At 34.4% G+C, this 19,409-nt stretch overlaps 1 protein-coding gene across 4 annotated transcripts in view; it reads right to left on the reverse strand.

Annotated features, from left to right (window-relative positions):
• Positions 1 to 19,409, reverse strand: part of PDE4D (phosphodiesterase 4D) — a 633,293-nt gene that overhangs the window by 355,161 nt on the left and 258,723 nt on the right. Inside the window, exon 1 of one of the 4 annotated variants that reach the window (XM_074932338.1) lies at positions 12,258 to 12,528. The exons of the other annotated variants lie outside the window; for them this stretch is intronic. Within the exon in view, the coding sequence (XP_074788439.1) occupies positions 12,258 to 12,526 (269 nt within the window). The 5' untranslated portion in view covers positions 12,527 to 12,528. Of the gene's footprint in view, positions 1 to 12,257; positions 12,529 to 19,409 lie in introns of those variants that run through there. 4 annotated transcript variants of the gene reach the window in all.

Here is a 19,409-nt window from a genome sequence, read left to right on the forward strand (position 1 = left end):
CCCAATTAGGTTTTCTAAATGTAAGTTCTTACATAAGCTACCATATGCCACCCTGTTTGTTGGTAGAGAGGATCACCTTTATAGTATTAGGGGATTTCCATTTCAAAGTAATTATTTTTTGTCTTCTGTATAACTCCCTCTATGACAACCAAAGCATAACCTTCTAATACCAAAACGGTGTGGATGGAAACAGCAACTATTGAACAGTTCCAGCTCATAGTACAAGCTTATATCCAAAAAATATTACCAAACAACTTTTATAGACCAAGGTCACTTCATGTTTTTACCTGCCCATACCTTCTATGTATTTTAACAGTGATGTTTCATTGTGTGCATTCAAATAATTGATGACATCTTTATAAGGCTTTTAAACATTAATACATTTATTTGTGATTGGTGATGATCTTTGCACTTTGGATATGCAAGTAGCAGCTTGTGTCAAAGCCACAACACACAAAACATATTTTAATTGTGTAAGGAATGTCTAGAGCAACTTTGTAATTAAATGCAGCATGGAGCCTGGAGAACTAGATAGCTCTGAGAATATATGGAGAATGAAAGACAGAGGCTCTCCTCCTTGGACTCAGCTGAGATTTTATTTTTATTCCCCCCTACATGTGAAGTAAGCTTCACTCCTGCTCATCATATCAATGGCATTTGCAGCAGATGCTCCATGGACTAAAGGGGTTGTGAAAGCCCTTTTCTATGCTGTCTACACAGAGTCTAGTTTAATTTACAAATAAAAAATTCTTAGTAATATATCCCATTTCTTAAAAATTCATTGGGCATTAAATTTTGACAATTTGAAAAAGAACTGATTAAAAAAAAAAAACTTTTAGTGATACATTCCCAAAGGTTCATAAGGCACTGAGATCAAGTTTTACATTGTAATACTCCCTTTGAAGGGATCAGAGATTAAATCATACTCTATAATTAAAACCCCACAACTGTTACATGAAGAGCAGGACAATGAAATGGCAGACCGTTTGTGCTAAGGAGAAAAAGGGAGTTGGAAGAACTCATCCAAAACCAACCTTGACAAAGATTCTGAAGAAAAAACCTATAATTGTGAAGACACATTTTCAATTTTTGTGGTATATATTTACTTGATAGGAACACTGACAAACTATATTATTGGGAAGCACATTCTTTTAGTGGATGTCAGATTATAAACTAGATTAAGAGATTCCTGCATAGGTCATAGAAAAGGTTAGACCATTGTCCTAACAAAATCTGGTGAATATACGAGAGCATTACCAGCAAAATATTTATGTTTTTTCTTATGGAAGGACATCCATGTAATACAATATATCATATGAAGGTTCTGGAAGAATGGTTGATAAACCACTGACCTGCCTAGGTGGAATAATGGGTATCAGATCATCATTATGAAGAGACGGCAGTGTGTATGATAGTGTTTCAAGGAGCATTTCATTAAGGTCTATCAAGATCACACTGAGATCTTTAAAAAGGGAAGGCTTCCAGACTGGAGCAAAACCACACAAAACAGGTCAGAAAGAAATTTCGATAATGTAAAAGGAGAAAATAGAGAATAATTTGTAGATATGGCCACTAAGTATAGTATGAATTTGATAAAAGAAGAGAGGTGGCTTAAAGGAAAAGGAGTATCTATTTTGAACAGCACTAATGGCAAAACCTGCTGTTGGGTCATGAGATATATATGTCATATATAATACATGATATAATTATAACACGTGCATATTTTAATATATTTATTATTCATTGCCACCTATCCAAACAGAATACACGATACTGTGATTAGTATCTCATAGCTCAGTGGAACTCCTTCATGTGCAGCCTCCAGGTGAGGGGAAACAACGCATTCCTTACACTCAGCAATTACTTGAGGGATGAACAGGTGGGAAACTTTGAAGTATTTCAAAGTAAATATTTCCGGCACAGTAAATCAGTATTTTCCAATATTTTAGTAGAAACTTCCTCACAACCTCTATCTCAATGTTCATCCCTAAAAATCTTTTTTTCTGTTGGAGATGGTTTTTACACACTGAAAGATGTAGTCCAATCTTGCACTTGGCATGGTTCAGCCTTAGTGTTATTGTTAAACTGCTAACAAAAATCATATGATAGGATTTAATTTTTCTTATAGCCCATTTCGCCACCCCATCCCAATCAACGTGTGTTTTAATATTGTTTCTCTTGGCAAGTTATTGTTGACGAAAGTCCAAAAGCTTGGTACTGTCACAGCTGCTTCTATGCTAGTGCCACCAGATATCACCAATTATTATGTGACTACAGTGGCAATAACTCCTTCTCTAAAACATATACCTCATATACTGACACCACAGTCAAATGCAGTCTACTCACAAGAGAACTACCCAGAGGTCTCCAGACTGTGACTATCACAATAAGAAATATTTAAGTAGATAATTGTTCTTAAATAATCATTTTTTAGGTGCCATATCTAATTTAGTGCTCTCTCAAATATATTTCATTCCTTGGAAACAAGTGATATATATACTTGGAGAAACTTCTTTGTAAATTTCAAATATTTCTTCTGCAGTAAATTATTTTCTGTGTGGGGAATAGAGCTCATTGTGCAGTCAGTTCTTAGGCCTTCTAATGAACATTTTTGTGATCTTGCTGTATTTCCACATTTAATTATGTGGTCTAATCTGCTTCCCATGACAGCATGCATTTACACAAGCCTTTATACTTCTTTTCGATTATGTAATGTGCTACATGTTACAATTGTAATTAACACCTTTGGAGAATTCAATCTCTGTCATATGAATGTGCATAATAAAGAGGTCCAAGAGTTAGATTCATTTCAAAATAATTTAGATTTTATTGCTTATGGCTGTGCTTATGAAAATACATCAGATTTTAAGGACTCTTACAACTGCTCAGCAAGACTGGAAATACAATGGCTAACTTTCTGATTCATCATTCAGTGAACCTTCCCATCCCCAAAAGAAAACAACATATGTGATCTGGAATTGCATATGACTTCTATAATGCCAAATTATATTTATGGTATTGGTCAAATAAATCAATTATCTATTTGAATATAACTGGAAAAATCTTATAATATTAAAATACACATCAGATATACCTACTTTAACGTATTTACTATGGAAATATATATTGTCCAGATAAAGCTGGAAAAAAAGCACACAGATCTATTCTGGATAAAACTTATTGCCATCTTAGTCTATTTTGGGGGGATAAAATGAATATATAGACAGATATCCTTAAAACACCTTCTAGAGATTCCTTCCTTAGCGCACTCCTACTACTTTTTCTGGAGATTATTTGACAATCTCAGCAGATGCAGATTTATCACAGAAACCCAGTAAAACATACACCACAAAAAAACGCTCCTAGACACAAACCCCACAGTTCACATATTCAATTAATTAATCCATAATAATTTTTTTAAATTATCAAGGTAATGCTATCAAGAGATAATCCCAAAGACAAATTCATGTATTAAAAAACACTATGAATGTTCCTGGATATTCCAGCTAAAGATAGTCTGGCCCATAAAGCTAATGTATTTAATGGTACCTCATTCATTCTCACACATTATTACATCTTAAAGTATTCCAAGATTACTTGAACAATCTACCGTCCATAAAAATCTGTGACTACTGGTCTACAATTATCAGCCTCACTGTCAGGAGCATACCTATGGAACACTTGTCACAACGAGATTCTAACTGATTAGTTCTATCTGTTATAGGAAGAATATTGAATTAGTGACAAATCTGGCACCCTGAAGAACACAGAAGAGATCTGATCACTGTCTAAGAACAGCACAGTCTAAGAGGAAAACAGATTACAATTAAAGCATTATGACATGACCACAAATGTTTTTTTTTGTAAAACAATAAACAAAACAGACTGTGTCCTTGTTTTACATTTCACTCTGTGCACACACAAAATTTTTCTGTTTTACTATATTAATTCTGTACAAGTTCTTTTTTAAAAAAATCAGTGCAAACGTTTAGTAAAAGTAAGGTGTTGAAAATAACAGATAGAAAATCCTGAATGTTTACTAAGAGGGGAATATGCATTTACCAGAAAAGAAGTTCTGGACTAACATGAAGTGTTAGCCATATAGTGTCATGCTGTGTCTGATGAACGAGAAAGAAGGTAAGAGTGTTTGCTGAATTTTGAGAGTTTAGGAAATGTAAAGTCAACCTGATACAAATTGATTTAATTTACTAGTCTACATAGTATAAAGCAGTAGAGGTTTCACAAGATTATTCCCTAAAACTTTGCAGTGAGGGGAGATGCCAATTACCAATATTATCTGTTGACCAAGATCAAACATTAGTTGGGCATGAGTGAAAGGACAGGTCTGTCAGTGCATCCCACCACAACAGAGTGACCACCCTCTACTGCAGACACAGTTTGAGCAGCAGTAACTTGCTTCAGCTAGAGACCACTGGCCATTTTCGCTAGATCAGGACAGAAATAAATGTTCTGCTAGCAAACATTTCACTGCACTTCTGTATAAATCATAACTCTGCCAATATTCTGCTATCTGACAGAGTAAAACTTGCTGGTTCCAGTCAACAGTTGCTCCTTATAGGACTGGTAGCTTGACAGAGATGTCTGTCTCATTCTTCTTTCTCACTTACCTATTGTTAGAATCAACCCTTGCAAGTTTTAAGCTCAGTGTTCTCCTGGACCACCAGTGGAAAAATCATGCTTGGTACTAGATGAAACAGAAGTACAAAACCCCAAAAAGTTCATGAGATACAGAAGAAACATCACAAGAGGAAAAAAAAAAAAAAAAAAAAAAAGGAGTAATACCTGCAAAACATAAAGAAGATGAAGCTCTTCAGGAATGTGTAACAGGAAAAGCCAGCTAGTTGCTAGACTGGGCTAAAAAAATTGTAAGAAACTGCTGAAGCTTTTATAACATTTGAAACTTTGAGGTTATACATATGGAACTATACCATACCTATGAAACCCTCAATTCAAGGCCAAGGTACAGTGGAGTCTCGAGATTCAGAACAGAGGAAAAGGCCACCATGTGATACCAGTTTCAGCTTGCATAAAACACTGAAATTGTGTCAAACTGCAGAAGAAACAGACAGGATTGCATGGGCTGGGGCAAGAACAAATAACCTGTTTTAGCAAACCACAAATAAAGTAGTAATATACACATGCAAACTGAAAGTGAAGACAGCAAGTTTGCAAAATACAATCAACAAAGCAGTGTGAAAGATTGCTTGAGTCTAAAAGGCTTCCCGAGATGTTACACAGTAAGCTAATAAAAGTATTCTACAAGAACTACTGTAACTTTTTGCAAATTCTTAAAAATACCTTAAGGTATTTTCCTTAAGGAAATCAGAGAATTTATCATGCTGGAAGGGTACAATAGATAAAACCTTTGCAGTCAAACATAAACAGTGATACAATTATAGTTTATATAATTTTAATATATATAATTTTATATATGGTATATAATATATATCTATTTATAATTATAAAAATTTGTGGATGCAAAAGCACTTGCAAAGCAGTTTCTTCTGCTTTTGAGGTAATTACTAAACAGAAGTAGAACTACAGGAACTCAGTTCCACTTCTGCTAAATTATTTAAAATTTCTCCTAAATTCTGTCCAACACAGAACACACCATTAAAGACAATAGATCAGACAATATAGCATGGACCAGGCAAAGCACTTCAGCTATTAAAACTTATGAAGAAATATCAGATCTACAAGACAAGGTCATCCACAAGAGAGAAAGGCTCGATTAAAATTGTTGAGATATATTTTCTTTTCGAAGGAGAGATGCAATAGGTACTATTATAAAAGACAGCTGTTGTATTACCAAATCTAGCCAGCCAACTTTATTGTTTTTTTTGCCTTCATACTGTTCTTCCTTACACAGTGGTTTGATTCAGAATATAGTCTTTGATTTTTCACTGATTTTTTTGAAGTGGTTTTGTGTTTCCTTTCTGATACCAGGAGCTCTGTTCTAACATGACTCTCATTTGGAAAAACACATCTTTGCCTCTTCTTTATGAGAAGATGAATTTTGTCCTCATCTGTCTCTCCTCAGGTTTGAGCTATTGAGAAACAATATGATTTCTTTCTGGTAAATTAACTTGACAGAAGTTAACACCATTGTGCAGCATCCTCAGCTTACTGCAAGTCACTCTGTAGATATAGACAGTGTCATGTTCCCCTAACTCATTCCTAGCCTCTGCCCCGCTAACCCATGCATATGTGTGCACAGATCCCATCAAATACACATACTGCCTTTGCAAGCCTGTTGCCTATTTGTATACGAGCATCCACACAAGCATGCCCCTTTTTTACATAACAGCATTTCAAGAAAAGAGTGGATATGTGGATTGGATTATTTTACAAATTTGTAGTATGTCTCTGTAACAATATTGTGAATTAAATTATCCTGGGAATGATTTATCCATCTATTATGAATATCTTTATATGTGAAGAGGATCAGATACTATTTCAGAAAAGGAGTAAAGTAACCTATTCTAAAAATCCTGGAAACCAGTGGAAGAGAGTCCTCCGTAATATGCCAGTTGTTACCTTGACTAAAATCTTATGTATCATTTGGTCAGCTGATTTAGAAAGTATGAATAAAAATTACATGAGAAAAAGCAAGGAAGTAGTAGAAGAAACTCAGATGTTTTCTTAATTGAACAGAAACAAATAAGGTCACATGTGCAACTGTGCAAATTATCCTCATCTTACTCAAATAATCTTCGTAAACTTTACATTTTATTTGAATACTTCCAAAAGGATGTTATTGTTAATTAAATTTTATTGCATCTGTAACTTGATTAAACACTGCCTTTACTCTCATGAGTACATGCATTTAATTAAATAGGGAAAATATGCTGCAATCTGACTTCTCTTTGAAATATTCTTCCATAACAGGGTTTTTTTTTCCACAGAAGTTTGAAATACTCTGCACAACTCTCTAGAACACTTCCGCTGTTAGTATAGACTATACAAACACAGAATATAGAGACTACGAATCCTATCCTTAGTGTTCTTAGCATAGTTATCACCCTGCTCTGCTTTGATGGATCTTCCTTTTGAAATGAGTTTCATACACCATATTGTAGCTACTTTAGTTCCTTGAAATATACTGAGTAGTGAAGGAGAGGAAAACACAGACAGGCATTAAAAAAGTCTTTGAAGAAAATATATCTTGAAAATTGTAAAAAAATTGTAGTGAGAAAAAGTCTAGTTTCAGTTTGGTTATAGCTTCATTATAGTTTAGCAGTTTCAGCATAAATACACTGAACCAGGCAGTGTAGAACAACATCCAGTTAAACATGTTGCTCTTCTGCAATCTACCTAGAACTAACATGTGAGGTTTTGTTGTTTTTTGCAATTAGTGCTAAAAGTGCATGAAAAGATATTATGCAATAAAAATAAACAAAGTGGTGAGTTTATCGGTACCCTTATGTCAGTTACATTCCTGAAAATGGCACACCTTACCCATATCTATCTAAACTATTTCTAAGGCATCTATCGTTTTCACATCTGAATGCCAAAGTCAATGTAAAACTATTTACTATGGGTGGGGACAAAGGTTGGCTGAATTCAGATGAAAGTACTCTATATAACTGAGCACATACTTGTATTGTTACAGTCAGTAATCATATTAAATGGTTAGGTTTGGAGGTGCATGTTTAAAAAAAAAAAATTCTGAAAAGGAAAAACATAAAAACCCTGAACATCAGAAAGTACGAAATGGACCCTAGAAGAGCTGGAGAAGGGACAGATACTAAAGAGAAAGACTGACAATAGACCCATGAATAAAAACCCCACTTTATACAATGAAAAAAATGTCATGTATTACTACTTGTGCAGATACGTGCAACAACTACTGCTGTATCTGAACACACCCAAATAAATCACAAAGGCAGCAAATATTCTGTCCAAAGTTACATACAACAGAGAAAAACCAGACTGTCTGAACATTGCATTCACCGAGAAGTATTAAGGCAGCAAATAATAAAGGCCAAAAAAATCAAGCACATGCATGCCGTGACTTCATACTTCCAATTAAATAGATACAATTTAGTTGCTATGTTGCACCAACCTTACTATCCTGCTCCAAATATTTATGCTTCTCGCTTCTCCTCCCTTTCCTACAGAAAGGAACTTTTCATGGAAAATAAAGGAAAGCTGACTTCCCACATGAGTTAACTAAAGCTGTATGACTTAAAGTATCTAAACATCCTTCCACAGACCTTTGGACCTGTCTCACATACACGGGTTGTTCACACAGCTGAAGAACCAACAGTCTCCCTCCCTGTAACTGAAGGCCCTCTCTTCTCACAAATCCCAGCACGTATGATCCCACCCTAAAGATCTGTCTTGCCAGACTGCACTGGGGTAATAGGTGGCTTAGAAAGGGCATACAAAGAGCCAACCAAGACAATCCAGAAACCGAATTTGTCAAGCACATACCAGAGGACTTAATTTATCTTGCCCGTGTTTGGTTGTAATACACACTGCTGCGTCACTATATTGAACAGATCTTAAAACATTATGATTATGTTTACAGTAATACAATATAATGCAGATTTCTGAGGAACCCTAATTGGTTTTGGCTGGAGTATATTTTAATTCCTGGCTAGGAAGCTTTGAAACACTTGTTTCTTTTCAGTTGCTAGAGTTGTTTTCTATAGCCTCTAGACTGATACTGTCTATAGACAGGGAGTGATCCAGGCTAAAAGTTCAAGGGAACTTAACTAGTTTTAATTTCACAGTTATAGGCAAGACTGGCTGTAACACTCTCTGAAGCTGTAAGTCATTCAGAAATTTTTCAAAAAAATATCAGGATCCCATGAATTTCTACCACTTAAAACCTTCTATGTCACTCACTCTTAATGCTGTATTTTTACTCTCTGAAATCCTAAAATCAGTAGTTTATCTTTCAAGTGCTAGAATGAATTCAGAGATATAGCTGGGGAAGCATAAAGAAGGAATGTAAGGAGACAGGACTCAATGTCCAAGGTTAATGGCTAGTGATGAACTCTGAGTTGAAAGAAATACTGGCAAATTTTCCATTACATTCTTGTAAGCAAAATCAAGTTATATAACCACATTTCTGAACATAGTCCATGCGTACCTCCTATTAAAAACAAATTTTTAAAATAGCCTATTAATTTGTGCCTTCCTGAACACTACTGATACAGACAGAACACATCTAAACAAATGGTTCCATCAGTTTTCTTAAGCCCTGCCTAGTAAATGGCCCAGTTTGTGTACAATTTTCATTACATTTTTATACAATGTCAGTGTCATTTTTTATACAGTGTCAGAAGATACAATGGTCCAAGCTTTCTAGAAGAGCCATACAGCTTCTTAAAGAGATCTTAAAGGCTTAGATACCACATCACTTTTTTTAATCACAAGTAGCTACACATCTTTTACACAATATACCATCACCCTGCTGTTTAAATGGACACGTATCTTATGATTGTATACGTCATCACGTAACAGAAAAATGCATTTTGAAAGTTCACAAACAGTCTTTACAAGACTGACTCTTCCTGCCATATGAATAAAAATGAAAATGGTAACTCCATTATTCATATGAAAGGATAATAGTCACATAATGAAGAAAATGCATTTTGGGTTCAACAGTTCTACATCCCAGGCCATTACAGGGGGAGACCTATGGGCCTTCTGAAAGAAATGGAGAAAAACCACACTGCCAGAACAATTCATCAATCTGACACCCACTTGACCGTACCTGCCATTTCAGAGACTGGAAATCAGGGAGTTAGTTATAATCTAAATGAGTTGTTCTGGTGCACTGGATCCGTGGTGGCTCTATTTGGCAACACACAATAATATCGTTAGACATTTAGTTCTTATGCTACCTATATATACGTAAACTTCTAATCATAAGAAAAACAAAAAACTTTCCAATTTTATAAATAAATTTATAAAAAACTTTCCAACTTGTTGGTGGCTCGAATAAGATAATATTAAAATTTGCAATGCCTGCATGAACCATAGACTAAACAAGATAGATGTATACATTAATTCAATGAGTATTCTTAAAGTACAAAACAGATTAAAGAAAAAATACAAGAAAATTAGAGCACTTACTGAGAAGGTCATAACTATAGTGGAACAAACTATATGTACTAAACTTACAACTACTCCATTTTCAAAAGAACTTTTTTTTGTATAAGCTCCCTCAAAGGGATTATTTGGATATGGAATTAAAGTCACTATACTGTCCATGTAGCCAAAGCAGGTAGAAACCACATTTATTGCAGAGTATCTCAGTTTTCTAAATAGATAACCAAGTGAAGATGTATCAGTAATTATGGTCTTGATAGGATTTGGCAACAAATATATTTTATAAGCACACAGTAGTGCTTCTGCTTTCCCTCACATGATTGTAAGTCCTATCACATACATTATTGCTTAAGATTAGTGGTTTTTCTCCTGCATCATCAATTCTGAAATACTACTCTTCTTTGCTGGTTCACAGGTAATTTATTGTAACTCCGTTTGACTATCTACTTCTCTACTTGTGAAAAAGAAGTGATGCTAAGATGAGCCGGCCTTACAAATCATTAAGAAATAACTATGACTTGTTCAACAACAATATTTTGCAGGCCTAGTATTTCACATATTTGGGAAAAATCCGAGCATTTCCTACACTCCACAACAGAAAAAGACACTCAAACTCAAAACTTTCTGAAGCTCACTAGAGGAAGTGTGTTTAAACAAAATTCCACTTTTTAATACTCTGTCAGCCTTTGCCCTTTCACGTTACCCAAACCTGTTTCTTCACTTCCTATCTGTCCCTTTTAATACCTTTACTTTGTCACCTTAAACTGTTTACAATAACTGTCATAACACATACATAATCCCACATGATAATTTCTCTCTCTAAACTGACACAAATTCTTATTTATTTTCATGTTACAATGTAAAACATTGAATTATTTTTTTATTTATCCTGCATGTTTTTATGTCTAGACTGCTTTATAAATTATTTCATGCAGACCAGAAATTAAAGATCCTTAATGTTGTCAGGATTTATTCATAACTGTTAAAGGAACATGAAATATCCTAATGTCATTCAGTCTTCTCTCTTACACATGCAATTTATGACCAGGGACACTGTTTTCAAAACAAGTATTCTTTAAGTATAAAGGCACACTTGTTTTTCCTCATCCTTTCCAAGGGTATAAATATTATTTATAAAAATACAAATACATACATAATAAAGATTTAGGCTCACATGTATACAATGTGCAATGCACAGTCACATAACTATGGTGTAAATCTAATTTTAGACAAACGAAGATAAACTTGAATAGCATATCCATTTTCTGTTTAGAATGCATGACAGTATTTCATTATACTACTTTCTTTATATTACATTTTTATTTGAAAAATAATAGGGGAAAAAATCTCCCAAGAAAAAACAGAACACGTCAAGATCTTAGGACTATCAAAGCAAATAGGAACATATTATTAAATTATAAATTTCATATGTAACATTTAAAAAAAAGAATAAATTAAGTAATGAAATTATGCTGCTGTTTTACAGAAGATGGAAACAACAAAATTAATGTCTTTTACAGATTTGATCACAAATACATGTGTAAGAAATAATCAAGTTACAAAAAAAGTAGTACTAGTGAATCATTTAACAAGAGGTTCCCTTTCCATCTTGCTTCTGTTTGTTCTAGCAACTGCTTTAATAAAAATCACTGTTCCATATGGTATATCTATTCCTATCATTTTTCTCGATTGTGTCCTTCTTGATTTGAGTGCTGTTAAACGATAAAAAAAGTTATGCTATTCTACTTAGGGGTGGAGGGATCATAAATTGCCAGTAAATAAATAAATAGTATTTAAAAGATACATTAAAGAAAAAAATTGCCTACTCACTCTGACCTGAACAGCACAGAATGAGATAAGTACTTTTCCTTCTTAAGACTTCAGGGTTTTTTTCTGGGGAAGGGGAAGAAAGGAATTATTACCTTAGAAATCAGAGGAAATAGAGTAGCTTTGTGCAAGCAAATACATGTTTTCTTACTTTTTATAAATTAATTATTATTTTAAACTTCAGGTCTGAAATTAACTTGAGTCACAAATTAGAACTGTCTCTTTCAATCAGAGGGATTCACACAGAGATCAAACCAACACATACGAGCACTGACATCAAGGAGATAAATGCTCTGCCAGAAAAAGTTAATCGGATATTTCATGACAGCCCAGTCCGTGCTTACCAGGTATGTGCCACAGTGAAACGCCGCTGTTTTGGTATGTTGCTACTTAAAAGCATCCTGCGCAAAAGCCTTGGAGAGTTTTGAGGAGAAATAACTGGAGACAGCCGTGGAGAAGCAGATGAAGATTTTCTAGATGTCCTGGACTTTTCATGTTGCAACAGGTTTTCCCTCAGGGTCTTCACAAGATCTGCATTTAACCATGGATTTTGACAATGTGTATTATCCACTTCAGGAACAGCCAAAGTGTCCGGACTTGTCTGCTGAGCCATGTTTCCCAAGTAAGTTTGTTATTAAGGTCTAATACAATCAAATATTGGCTTGACTGCTTAAAATATTTCCTTTATAAATCAGTTCCCAAGAACTGTGCAGATCTCCAACTCCAGTTCAGCCTATTTTGTTTTCAACATGGTGTCGCCTGCCCTCAGCGTCTCCCTATAGATAATGATCTACAAAGAAAAAAGCAAGCTAGCTCCTCCAGAAACCTATTAAACATTACCACTCCTTTCACAGCCCTGCTGCCAAAGATCACTTATTAGTGATCATAGCAAGTGAGCACGGGAGGAAGAAACTGCTTTAGCACAGCTTTTGTTGGAGCTGCAAAGCTGCCTGTTACACTATTGGAACTAATGTGCTGCAGCTGCTTGAGTGACTTCTCGTTATGTACATAGAAAGTGCTGGAGGAGGGCTTAAACATCAGATGTGTGCACATTTTGTTTGGTTATTCTTTCCGTTTGCTTATTTCTGAACCTTAAGGGAGGCTGGAATGAAGGGGGACTGCTGGATAACCTCTCCTGTTTTTTACAGGACCTACAGGATTTATCTTTGTAGTCCCCATCTACAAATCAAGATTACAACCTTTTACCTCTTCAGCTAACTAACAAATGCTACAACTAAATAACGTAAAAGGGTTTACGTTCTGCTTTCTTCCTCTGTTCCTCCCCCATCCCAAATCAGTCTATCACAACCGGTTTTCAAATGCAAGAAAGGCTAATACTTGCTAACTTACATTTTCCAGAAAAACAAAACAAACATTTAAGATCTGCACACAAACTGAAATCAGAGTATGACAGCTACTAGTATCTGTTTAAGGAGATGTTCTTAATTCAATACATCATCACATCACGACCACTACCTTGAACTGAGAAAGTGCCTTTTTTCTATTCACAGCCAGTGGGGAAAACTATCAAGAGAGATTAAAAGAGAATTTCCAACATACAAAAAGGCAAAAGTACTTGCATTTATTTGGTCTACACACACTAGTATAAAATTTCATTTTTAGAATATCTTTTTTTCATGGTATTATGCAAATGAGATATTGGTACAGTTTTCTGATCCAACAAACCTTTTCAGTCAATTCTGAGTTTTATTTTTTAATTAAAGTAACTTGCTTCATCTATTCTGAAACAGAACATTTTTATAAACATCTTCATTTTTTTTTTATAACTCACTGATAGTTGACAAAGACCTATAATAACTGGTGGTAGGCTAATATTTGCTTAAGCTTTGTACATTCATCTTTATAGCAACAACAATCTTTTCAGGTTATAACCATACTTCCTGTTCATCCTACAGGCACAAACCACCACCATTTTGTGAGAGATCTAATGTCAGAACATTGGTTACATATAGTTTACATTGGTGCAATATATTCCTTCTCTTTTCCTCTGTTTTACAATCCAGCTTTTCTTTGTGAATAATAATCTCCTTTTGGAGCACACACAGTGTCCAGGCTTTCAATGGCATGAAGGGTGTTTGACCACAATTACATGACCAGGTGTGAAAGGCAAATACTGTTTTCTGTCTTATGGCAAAATCTGAAATCCTGCAAAAGCAGCCTTCTGTCACAATGGAGAGGAACCACCTTTGTACTTAGCACTAAAGCCACAATTCCTGATGAGGATGATAAAGAGAACATTATGATGCTGACAGAAGTAGAACAGAACAGCAACTGAAAGGTCAACTTATGTTAAGAATGACTTTGATATCAGGTGTCAGGCCCATTATGTAGACAAGTTTAACTGTACTGCGTCATATGTGAAATTTGATAACAATGTATTCACAAATTTAACTCAATATTGAACAGCATCACAGAATGCAGAAATCACTGTGCATTATGTTTTTGAATATTTTTCTAAAATTTTATAGAAGATTTAATCACTATATAACACCTAACACTGACATATAATAAAGACCACATATTCTTAAAACTACAAAAACAAAATTTTAAACTATGTTTTATTAAAAACAAAACTTAAACTGGAAGTGAAGTGTTAATCCACAGACAGAAGAAGAACTGGATTAAATCATAACTAAAACAATTGCTGTTTCCACTACTTTTTAGTTGGAAGAGTAGTACAAGGAGCACCGGTCCCCAATAAGCAGAGAATATAAAAGCATAACATATGAAAATGTTTATTTTATATCTATAAAGAACAAACACATCATGTCTCTATTAGTCTATTAGACTCTTTTATTTATTAAAAAACACTAGCTATTCCATATGAGTCCAATCATTTTTGCCAAATAATAATCTGTATAATGAGTGCTATGTTCTTTTTTGCTATGAAATACTGCCATCTGATGTCTATTCCAAACCATAATCTTCAGATAGCTGCACTGACTTTACAAAACTAGACAAATTGACCTGTTGGGTATCAATGAATCAATGACGTCAATAAAACCATTAACATTTATTACAGCAGGTGCAGGATCATGCTTTAAATTGCACTACATTACAAAGATAAGAGAGGAAGGTATTAGTCCACAGATCAGCCATTTTGTTACTCTTGTTCTTAAAAATATTAGAACTAAGTCAACAAGGGTAATTTCATTAGCTTGACACCCCGCATTATGGGTATTGAGTGGGTTTGCCACATACTCACAGAGGTAATATGTAATGGGTACCACACAGCAGGATAAGGCCTTTTAATAGCAAAAGTTAACTCAGTCACCATAAAGTAGCACAATTTGCATGAATAGCTAACTAAAATGCTTTTCCTTAGTTGGTTAATGGGTTAAATTTCTGAATGTAGACATTCTATTCCCCCAGATACCTTATTTTGACATATGCCTGCTTCTTTCTCCTCCATGGGAAAAAAAAAAAAAAAAAAAAGAAAGAAGAAAAAAGTCTAGGAGCACTAAACAAGTACTTCACACACTCAGAACCACAGAACAATAATTTTAATTGCTATAAATAATCTCACAATATAAATCAAGCATGTTCATGAAGTTAAATGAAAGTCTTTGGGCTGATTTTATTATAGACTAGAAACATGAACAGCCTTCACTGTAATAAAATCCAGAGATCTAACTTCCAGTAATATCGAATAACTACTATGTGAGTTAGACAAAATGCTTATCTTACAGTCAGGACTGGGGAGAAGACAAGGCAGAAAAAGGGCAGTAGCATGAGGTAGCCTATGCAGGCACTAGAATTAAGTCGTGAAAAAAAACCTATTCCATAAGGAAAAATTATCCTTTACAGTTTAATGTGTCTAGCTGCACATTAAAAAAGACAGTGAAGTACAATTTTTTTTTCCTATAAAGATTCTGATTAATTAAGGAACAGACCTACTTGACTGTGTTTTAATAAAGACATATCTCATTTTCCCACAAAGTTCACCACAGTTATTATTAAAACTTGAAAACATTGTCATCCACTCCTCTGAAAAACTTCTTCAGGTAAAAATCCCAGTATGCCTTTTTCACACATATTAAGAAATCATAGGGTACAATTAAAAATAAAAATGTTGTAGAGTTTTTAATCAAGGTTACAAACCCAGTATTTTTCAATTTTTTTTTCCAATGAGTTAATTTTCTGGGCTCTTCCCTAGTTCTACTAGTGAAACAAGATCACTGAAAGTAAAATGTCACCAAAGATGGTAAAATGCCACCAAAAAAATTTATTTATTGCTTCTTTTGAAATAAGAACATGTGAGAGCTGATATGTATCACATTTCCAAAAGTTAATATTGATAGTGCTTTCAGCATGTCTATGTTGTATGTCCTAAGGGCATTTGATCCAGTTTCTGATTAAATGATTCTGATTAAATTTAAGGCACTCACATTTAAATCTAATTTTGCAGGTGTTGCTTAGTCACAGCTGAATAGGTACAAGTTACACCAAGATGAGATTTAATTCTGCATGCTATACATTTAATTAAATCATCATAAGGCTCAAGACAAAAGCAGAGAACTAGAATCTCCTTATAACAGAAATTCAGTATTACAAAAATCTAGAAGTGCCAGTAGCTGTTCCAGTGATCCACTTAAAAAAAACTAAAAAATGACATTCAGTTCTTGCACTTTTCATAAACTTTCTTATTATATGTTCCTTATGATAAATATACTTGAATACTACAGGCTCAAAGTGCTCACATTTCTGTTAGTCACGAAGACTAGAAAGAGCTACAGCATATAGAAGAGAATAAACTAATAGGTTCTGCAGTTAATACTGTACAAGATTAAACATGCAGTTGATCCCACATAAAAGAGACTAAACAAGGATTAAAAAGTAATGTCTGTGTTACAAATACTTTGAACACAGAGTATGATAAAGTCACTTTTAATATTATACCTACTAATCAATATATAAAATATATTAGGTGATTGTGGCTATTTTAAATTACCTTTAACAAAATTTTTCTCATTAGAGAATAAATGCAGTCACTCACAAGGAGCAAAAGAACTCTTTCATATAAATATGAAGAGGAAAAGTTATTAAAATATCTTACTTGGGACCAAGTAGAGAATTCCAGACATATAGGAATGCAAGTAAAAGAACAACCCTCTGAAGTGTTGTTTCTTTGAAAATAAGCAGATCAGTATCACAGGATCATAGAAGAATTCAGGTTGATAATGACCTCAGGTGATCAAGTCCACTCTCCTGCTCAAAGCAGGACCAGGTGTAAGGTCAGATCATGCTGAGGTACTAGAGCACCTGAGAATGGTGCAGAAGAAGTGGAGAGAAAAGAAGACAAAGTCAGAGGTGATTGTGAAGAATGGATTCTATACGTGGTTTAATTTCCTGAAGCAAATAATAGAATAGTGAGGGCATAGTGTGACTGAGGAGAATTCTGGATAAGGCAGAAAATAAGAATCTTGAATGACACTATGAATCTTATCTGGAAAAAGAGGTTAATGCGTGGATTGAGGAGCATAGCAGTCCAGGAAGAAAATAAGGATAAAAAGAAGAAATTAACAGGTGACAGGAAGCCAATTAAAATGTTACAAACCAGCAAAGTTCAAAGTACCATTTTAATACCAGCCAATTGCCACATTCTCAAAATCTGATAGGATATATTAATTTGCCAAGCGCAGGGTAGTGCTTATCAGACTGTTCTTTACCAGTTACATGCATGGCCTGCTGGGGAGACCATAGGTACCACAGAGTGGCAATAGGTGACGAAAAAGAGTATTTGTTGCGTTTAGCATAGAAATGGCAGGCATCCCCTGGTATATAAAACTCTCCAATAGAAAAAGGTATGGAAAACGCATACAATTCTAAATATTCCAAGGAAACTGCAGGCTGTTGTATTTACTCTGCATATTCAATCTAAATAAATTTTCAATAATATTCTAATGGAACAATGGTACCTAAAATGCCCTTGAAAAACTGAATGAGGTCAACTTTCCAAATAATAGTCAGATAGACATTATTTTGAACTATATTCTCAGGAGAACAAAATAAAATAAGAAAGAGCATGTAGCACTCCCAAAGTTGGGTATGGTATGTTACCACCATCAATAAAACACTTGCTGTTACTTAAAATCTTACAGCACTTCTGTTCTTGAGAAGTTCCTAATAAAAACTGTTAATAATAATAATATCAGCTCAGACCCATCTTGCAATTCAATAAAGTGTTTTGTATTTAGCCAGTTATCTTTTATTATATTTTTTGGAGTGTTTAGAAATACTGCCATGATTCTACCAAAATAAAGTACTGTTCAGCTGCTGATTCCCCCAAAAGATCTGCTGGATTTTGTTCTCATTTGTGTGCATGGCAGAAACAACAGAGATAAGAGAACACTGGGTATATGATAATAAAAGAAAACAAGCAGGTACAACAGCTATGTATTACAGGATGCCCAGGGCCTATTCTAAGATAAAAGAGGAAGATTTTGCAATCCATGCACAAGGACTTCAACAACATTTTATGCAAGTGTCAGGGAGAACATAGTCTTACACTTTCAAAATAATTTGCCAAATGGAATACAACTCATAATAGAACTTCTAAAAAAGCTCCAAAGTTTAAACAGAACAGTACGATGTATTTCTGATGAATGAATTGAAAATAGAGATTCTCTGAAATCTTTGCAAGGTTCTACAGTTCTTTGTACAATTCATGCTCCTTCTAAAAATGAATTAAGGATATTTCAGAATACAGTTTGTTTCTACTATAAACTGAGTGCTATTGAGGGCCATTCACTTTTGTCTCATAAATAATACAGTAAAGGGTCTGTCAAAGACCTCCAGCTTGAAAACATGCATTGCTGTACACGCACATAAGAAAAAAAAATTAGTGCGGGAAGTGGTCATCTTAAGAGCAGTCTACTTAGCACTTGGTTATAAACAAAATCATTATGCCAACACAGCATAGGTTAGCCTGGAGATTTCCTTCTAAAAAGATTAGATGTTCCTTAACTTAAAGAAAAGGATTAAGAAAAACTGCTTCTATAATCAAGAGCTTCCATTAGAAAGGACTGCCAACACAATCGTTTTTTGACTACACAGAGAAAGCTATCAACAATAAAATACCTTTACTATACGAACCTTTGGAAAAAAAGGCCTCAGCCAGTGTGACATGTTGGAATATCTAACGGATACTTCATAAATATAAATGCAGCATTTCTTTAAAAATATTATGTTTGGTGTGGCAAAAAGCTTGACTTGCCAGGAAAAGATAGGCAGATGCATCATTCCCCACACATGCATTAATGTAGAAGTGAATGACCTCAATACGACAAATAAGAATAAACAGAGTAGCAATAACTGTAATTTCTAAACAATTGTGTAAGAAAACATTTCCTGGGGTAAGATTAAGGGAAATGAATGTACTTCTACACAATTACATCAAAGAACAGATGGGAGCATTAGGCAGCATTCCTGCCACTGCAACACATAAAGATGTCTGTTAACTATTAGTTAATTGC

The sequence above is a fragment of the Athene noctua genome, chromosome Z (assembly GCF_965140245.1).
Source record: "Athene noctua chromosome Z, bAthNoc1.hap1.1, whole genome shotgun sequence".
Taxonomy (NCBI): Eukaryota; Metazoa; Chordata; class Aves; order Strigiformes; family Strigidae; genus Athene; species Athene noctua.